Source organism: Dipteris shenzhenensis, chromosome 16, assembly GCF_047967505.1.
Source record: "Dipteris shenzhenensis isolate YYH24624 ecotype China chromosome 16, Dip_SZ_1.0, whole genome shotgun sequence".
In the NCBI taxonomy this organism is placed as follows: Eukaryota; Viridiplantae; Streptophyta; class Polypodiopsida; order Gleicheniales; family Dipteridaceae; genus Dipteris; species Dipteris shenzhenensis.
The window spans coordinates 15,859,847-15,867,217 of record NC_141611.1 but is presented as its reverse complement, the minus strand read 5'-3'; the positions used below and the strand labels follow the sequence as shown (position 1 = coordinate 15,867,217).

Below are 7,371 nucleotides of genomic sequence, written 5' to 3'. Positions count from 1 at the left end.
TTTTATTCTAGCATTTGAGGAAGGTGGGTTAACAAGGCACAAGGGGAGCGAGGGAGATGTAATGGAAGGGGATTGTTTAATTTTGGGGACTAATTATAGGCAGTTTATAGATAGGAGGGGGGTTAAAAAACATATCATGTATGGAGGGGACTTTTCAATTCAAAATTAATAGCATGTATACATGTGAAACTAAGAATAGGGAAACAATTATACACAAAAAAATGAAAATTTGAAGTCTGATGAGGTCCCTAAGGAGTACGGGTGTGGCATATCAATTGAAATCCTGCATGAATATGCAAATGATACTCTAACATGAAATCTATTGTGCTATTCCAAGACGATTCCTTTCTCATATTGTAATGCCTCATGCATCGAGTAGAGACTACATATGGTGCTAAATGCATTCAAATCTTGGAAGCAAATCATTATCTATGAGCTTAGATTTGAATTTATGGACAATATGCGAATCCTTTCATGAATTTATGAATGCTAGTCAAATCTCTCCCTTAGGTAGAAGGCACACAAGAAGTGTGGATGGTATTGTATATATCCATGAGTGTGAGGGAATCTTGCATGAGTGTATAATAAATTTATTTGAGTGTTCCTTGACGACACTTCCTATAAATCCAAAGCCTCCCACACATCAAGTGCATTGTCCTCCTATGACAAAAGCACTAGAAGGCTTGTGACGATTTCTCTACTTTTGCCCTTGTGTGCTGGTCCTTTTGTGCGAGAGTGTAACTGCTTGTTTGAGAATCCAACTCTTTGGCCTCCAACGTATCATCGTTAATGTGCAAGTGTTTCTCGTGGACGTGATATTGCCACCACCTTAAATGAAAGACGATTAGCTTTTACAAGGGATTGCACGTCCGTGTTAGTCAAAGTACTACAGCTAAGTCATATAAGTGATCTAGTCTTCGGTGCATTGCCATTGTTCGCTATGGCTTTCCTGTGAATCTCATTTACCAACATTTTATGTGCACAGCTAGCCATATGGCGGCCGCAGCTCGTGGAATCGCCCATATCAAGCTGGGAGACCCTCAGCAAGATGCCCTTCAGCTCATCTCGTTGCCCCCTTGCAGCCCCCCTCCTCCTGGCCACGTCCTCGTTCGCCTCACGCATCGACCCATCAACCCAACTGACCATGTCTCCATCGCCACTGGCCGACTGTTCAACCTCCAGCAGCAACCTCCCATCCTCGGTTGCGAGGGGTTCGGTCTGGTGGAAGACGTGAGTGTTCAAAATTGACCGCCCATCTCAAAAGCTTGAACTGCAACGTGTGTAGGAGCGAGCGTTCGTGACAATATACATGTAACAGGTACAGCTCCATTTCTTGGCTTGCAGATAGGCGAAGGAGTCACCAAGTTCAAACCGGGGCAGCGAGTAGTTCCACTTATTTTTATCGACTATTACAAGACCGGCTCCGGGTCTTGGCAAGATTTTATCACCCTTCGTGAAGATCATGTAGTTGCAGTTGCATCTGAGATCGGCGACGACGTGGCCGCGCAATCTGTCATAAACCCTTGGACTGTTTATGGGCTGCTGGATGATCTTGCCGTCCCAAAAGGAGAATACATATTACAGACAGCTGCTGCTTCTGTGCTGGGCAGGTGAGTGCGCAAATTAGGAGCTCCAAGGGTTGCCACTTTGCAGCTTAAAGCGTGCACGTTTTGACATTCGTTGTGTTTAGGCAATTGATACAGTTAGCGAAGCATTGGGGCATAAGGACCATTAACGTCGTCCGAAGGGAGAAATGGGTTGATGAACTGAAGGCTCTTGGGGGAGACGAAGTAGTGAATTCGGAGCTAGAAGGTGACAAGGCCTGCTTCGTTTATCAATCAACCATTGTGTACTAAATATCGCTGCGCTCCCACAATCCTCTAGAATTCTTGAATGTTTTTGGTGGCATGTTTCGGCCATTGACGGTCTGGACTATATCTGCAGATATTGTTATGAGAGTGAAAGAGATAACCGGAGGAAGATTAGCTTATGCTGCGGTCGACGCTGTGGGCGGTGCTCTGACGAAAGTAATCTCTCTCTCTCTCTCTCTCTCTCTCTCTCGCTGTCGTTTATCAACCAAGTCAACAACAACAAAAGTTATCAATGGGTGCAGAAAGTGGCCAGCAGTGTGAGAGATGGTGGCAAAGTCTTCATTTACGGGGTGTTGTCGGGCTGGGAGATCAGCTTAAGCACGCTGGATTTGATGAGAGGAGTGCAGGTAAGCTGGTGGATAATGTCGGCTTACGCAGACACGGAAGATAAAAAGCAGCACGTTGCAAAGGAAGTGATGCAGCTACTGCAAAAGAAGATTATCACGCCTCTGGCAGGAAAGAAATTCTCTTTGGAAGATTTCAAAGCAGCCCTCATCGAGTCTCAAAAGGAGGCTAGAGGAGGAAAGGTCCTCCTCGTCAATTGATAGCGAGACTCTGAAAATTTTGATTCTTGAAAATCCACATCTAAACTCCAATGCTTTTACAACAAGAGTTGGACATTTGGAATTAAGATTGAAAGGAATTTCGCTAAAAGACACCCTTAAAATCACAATGATTTTGTAGTATCTTTTCTAAGAACTATATTAAAAGATCATGATAGGCAATTATTAAAATTTCATCTCTCTCTTTAAAATTATTTAGAATTCAAGTGATATTTTTGTGTTTCAATACTAGTGTTAATTAGTGTGTCTTGGCAATGTACCCTAAGCAAATGCTTTGTTAATTAATGAATCAAATTATAACAAAAATAAGATATATGCTCCTTTCAATTGGTAGATGCTTGTAAAGGAGACCCTTTTTTGCTGACTCTTTCACAAAATAGATTAGGTGGAGAGTTCACTTGGTTTATGTCTCTTTGTGGATGAGTGACTCCATCTAAATCATTACAACAATAAATGTGAGTAGATGAGAAGACCTGCAAATGTATTAAGAATGTTAAGCAAGTCATTAATAACTCTATTTCAAATCACATAGGCCTATTGTCATCCTCCTATTTTCACAAGACTAGCATGTTGTGCAAACCAACCCTATGATCGCAAGCCACTAAAATCAAAGGGAGGGCACAAAGAAACCACCTACATCTCCTTGACAATCTTATGGTGCAAATATTGAGCTTGCACCAATCTCAAGCTGATATCCATGATGTCCTCCATGGAAGGAAAAATTTGATGACAAAAAGTAGTAATGGGAGGAAGCAAGAGTTAGAAATATGAGGGTGACAAAAAGCTAGAGGTACTTGGTTTACTGCAGTGCTAGGAATACTAATGTACAACTATGATTTGTCTTACAAACTGTAGGAAATTTTTGTAATAGATGGAGAGGTGTTGGCTCTAATACCATGTAGAAAACATGGAGATCTCAAACAAGGGAGAGTAAAGCATGAGGAGTAAGGAAATCACATGGGGCAAGAGGAGTTGTAGAAATACCATGATTTTTTCATTAACAAAGTATGTTAACTTATAGCCTGATGGAGGCCTGATGGGCTCTCCCATCCACTTCATGGTTTACGTTAATTCACCTATTCAATCTTGAACTATCCCTTCTCAAAGATTAATTTCAACCACTCCCTACACATCTATCTCTCACAACAATTTCAAACACACAAAATGCACACATGCTTGGTGCACTTATGAACACATGAGCAAAACCTTTATCCCAATAGGTTCTCTATGGACAATCTCTTTTAGTTGTAATCTTGTACAAGAAACTAACTCAATGTTTCTAGCAAATTTAGGGAGCCTTTAATTTATCTCAATTTTTGAGTTGCATGTGAGATTTCCAAGAAGCTAAGAGTGTATGAGTGGGCAGATTCTCTGCAGAGTAAATAGGCTCGGATGGAAGTATGGGATTCAAGATAGAAAAGAAGCTTGGCATTTAATCAAAAGCAATTATTAGGGAACTCTCCACACATCTTTGAGTCACAGGGAATTTTTTTTTGGCCTCCTTATGCAAGGAATTCTCCATATAGCTAGAGGTCACGCCTATTAGTAATTACGACAACTTTTGATTATTAAAATGAGCAGACTTCTAAATGAAATATATGGAAGATACGAGAATCTAATGGCAATGTATAATTAATTTGGAACATAATCTCTAGATATATTTAAATCCATTATATGAATGTTCAAGTAATTACTCTCACTATCTTTGATATTGTGGGATTGACATGAGTTAAAAGTTAAGAGTAGATTGAAAGAGTTGTATGGAGAAAGGAAAAAACTTGTTGATTGTGTTTTAACGTTGTTTACCTATGAGAGTTCATGTGTTAGTCTTTCTTCCTATCCTCTTTGCATGTCTCATTCTTTGTGCTACCTGTGGGTTTTGTTTATGATGTGCTTAAAGTATCATCTTGCTCATTTAAGCTTTGTTACCTATTCTAACCCAATGTAGCCCCTCTCTTACTAAAAGCACTTGGCATATTCAAAAGTGTGAAAACTGATGAAACCTATTTGTCTTATAATTTTACAACTAGAAATCCACAGAAGCGAATAGGTGATGGTCTTCCCAATGATGTTATTTTGATGTATGCGGACAAGCATGAAGAGATCATGCATTAGCTCTCCACAATAACATTTCCTAAGGATGCAACCATGGATGAGTGACACTACTACACCTTTCGTCCTTTTCCAATATTTTTTTGCCGATCTTTAGCATGCATGATGCAAAAACTATTAGTACGGTGCACGGGTGGGTTTTATTTTGATACTAGTATTGGTATATACAACACTAACAATGTCAATATATATGACATTAAGATAGTGTCAATATATACCGACACTAACATAAGTCATTTACCAATGTTGGTGTATACCAACATTGATATAAAAAAATCATACCTATGGAATTACAGAATGTTGTTTGCAATAAGACCTAAAATAAATTTTTGCTACAAGTTTTTATCATTTGAAAGATAAAAGATATAAGAGTATACACAGCAAGTTTGAGATCAAAATACTCATGTGTTCATGGTGAATTTAATATACAAATATACATAGTGTCACTATAAAAGTGAAAGGGGCAAAGATAAAAAACCTTGTTGATGGCAAAAGAATCAATCGGTAGGATTTACATCCAGGGTCATTGTTTGCTTGGGTGTAGCCACTTTTGGTGAGCTTCAAGGATTTTTTTGTATATAGGTATCTTGCATAACTCATAACTTATGCATTGCTCAATGGAATTCGGCAAACAAGTTGTCTTCAAGTTGTAGTACACATTCCAAACTTGAACATGAGAGCAAAAAATTATGGAATAAGGATTTGGAACAAGATGGTTAAAGCATGACAAGTGCTATGTTACATGTGAAGCATGTATCCTGAAGAATATAGGATATAGCAATTTATTTAGAAACATCAAAATTTTATTCTATACACACATGCAACCAAAGTAATCATTCAAAAGTACACTATGTGTGCTTCTCCTCAACCCAAGGACACACCTAAATGAGAATATTAGGCATGGGTAATGGGCCTCCAATGTTGTGCTAAAGTGATGCATACCCATTTGAGGGCACATTCATAACTTTTTTTGATTTATTGAAAATTAAAACGGATTGAAAATTTGGAATCCAAACTAGTGGGACTAGTGCATGGAGGTCTTAAAACATTGATAGTTGATGGTATTGGTATCTAGATTCACCCTAAAATGGAAGAAGTTGAAAAAGTGCAATTTGTGCATGTGAAAAGATATTTTAATAAATCCAACACTATTTACAATTTTGAATTGTTTATTTTTCCATGCACTTGCTTGCTATATGGCTCATAAGCATGCCAAAGATCATTGCATTTAATAATACACAGCATCAAACCCGATAGCATGCCCTTTGGCCTATTTGTGTTTTGAAGCATTTTAGGCCACGTTGCACTTGTTTGGGATATCCAATTCTACTGACGTGTATCGTCGGAGGGGAAAAAACTGACGGCAAATTTTGCTATTTGAATTTTCACACCTCCCGCCCATCAATCTTGGAAGATTAAGTATCTACAACCTGCCCTTGCCCATCAAATGGCCTATAACCCGCACGCACCTTGACGTGACCTTGCGCAAACTTTGGTTTGCCATTGTCTTCTTTCAGGTAAGTTGTCTTCTATTCTTTGCCTGCCTCATGAACTAGGTTCTCTAGGTCTATTCTAGACTGCTGATCGTGGCCATGGCGTCAATGGCAACATGCAACTCACCATGGCTTGCAAGAGAAGCAGACAGAGGCTGTGAGATAGGAAACTTGAAAGCCAGGTCAAGGCACAAGGAACATAGTGTGGGTCAAGGAAAGCATTGGCACGGTATCAAATCGGCAACATAAGACACTTTTGCAACATCCGCGAAGGGAGAAACAACAGCAAGCAGCGGTTGCAGATGAACGCATTCGATCATTGCCATCGGAGTGAAGAACACGAGTTGTGGTGTCACGATTGATGGGAGCATTCGAGGTAGCAACATTAGGCCATTCAGGTGACTACCAGTCTCGAGTCTTCACAAGCTTTAGCCTGCACCCTAAAGTTCATTCAGGAGATGCATGCCCAAGAGGCGATGCTCTCTAACCTAAGAAATGGCTTACAGAAAGTGAAAGGGGTGCATAGCTTAGATCAACTAGCTACAAAGAGGGCGACATTAGCTATGTTGGTGTCCCTGAAACAAAGGGGAAACAGCTTGGGCACACAATGTCGAAGATGTTGTCAATCAGAAGGACCAACGTGGCTCTAGCGGTGGTTGAACGTAGAGCAGAAGCAATGCACGATCACATCTGAGAAATCTGTGGGCTTCAATAGAACACAAGAAAGGAGAGACAACCTAGGTGTGGAAGTCGTTGCTATAGTGACGACATTTTGGAATGAAAATACAAGAGTTTTTCCAAATAGAAAGGACATCTGTAAGAAGTGGACGAGATGCAAGGTGTTTGAGGAGCATATCGTATACATGCTAGATAGAACACAGGTGAGTGGTGCCTAAACCTCAGGGGGTTCACCTCTCTAAATTTTAGTGTACCACATGCATTCAAAAGGAGGGGTATTTTAATTCTAGTTTTGAAAAAATTTTAACAGGTTTACAATAATAGGAGGGCATTTTTAATTCAATTTTAGAAAAATTTCCGTTAGTTCATAAGTAAAGAGGGGTGGGTGTAAATCCCAAATGGTAAATCCCATGCTTGTTTTTAGTATATCCCAACAACCACCACGCTGGTTTCCCATAATGAATCCACACATCCACAAATCCATTCATCTTGTAATAATAGAAGTAAACCACTATGCTGGTGGCTGTTAATATCCTAGTGCAACCAACCACCATGCTGGCGATCACTTATCATGTACTACTGCCGTGCTATTCCTACGTTAATTACTGTTGTGCTATCCTAAAATTTGTTGCATAGTGCTATACTAAAACAGTC

General features: G+C 39.8%; 1 protein-coding gene across 3 annotated transcripts; it reads left to right on the top strand.

Annotated features, from left to right (window-relative positions):
* The first annotated feature begins 662 nt into the window (after positions 1-662).
* On the top strand, positions 663-2,518 carry LOC147892606 (uncharacterized). 3 transcript variants are annotated; one of them, XM_087387722.1, is made up of 6 exons: positions 663-685; positions 986-1,230; positions 1,345-1,610; positions 1,691-1,812; positions 1,945-2,027; positions 2,114-2,518. In XM_087387722.1, the coding sequence occupies exons 2-6, from the start codon at positions 994-996 to the stop codon at positions 2,414-2,416; spliced, it is 1,011 nt and encodes a 336-aa protein (XP_087243848.1). In that variant the 5' UTR covers positions 663-685; positions 986-993; the 3' UTR covers positions 2,417-2,518. The 3 variants fall into 3 exon arrangements, with proteins under 3 accessions (XP_087243848.1, XP_087243847.1, XP_087243849.1); XM_087387721.1 differs by having other exon boundaries at positions 673-883; XM_087387723.1 differs by lacking the exon at positions 663-685 and adding an exon at positions 851-867.
* Positions 2,519-7,371: the final 4,853 nt, after the last annotated feature.

What these genes read in the sequence shown, in the direction of transcription:
- LOC147892606 (XM_087387722.1), top strand. Translation starts at nt 994, where the DNA reads ATGGCGGCCGCAGCTCGTGGAATCGCCCATATCAAGCTGGGAGACCCT. An exon ending in GGTTCGGTCTGGTGGAAGAC is followed by an intron (nt 1,231 to 1,344) that starts GTGAGTGTTCAA and finishes CTTGGCTTGCAG; the next exon opens with ATAGGCGAAGGAGTCACCAA. An exon ending in AGTGAATTCGGAGCTAGAAG is followed by an intron (nt 1,813 to 1,944) that starts GTGACAAGGCCT and finishes CTATATCTGCAG; the next exon opens with ATATTGTTATGAGAGTGAAA.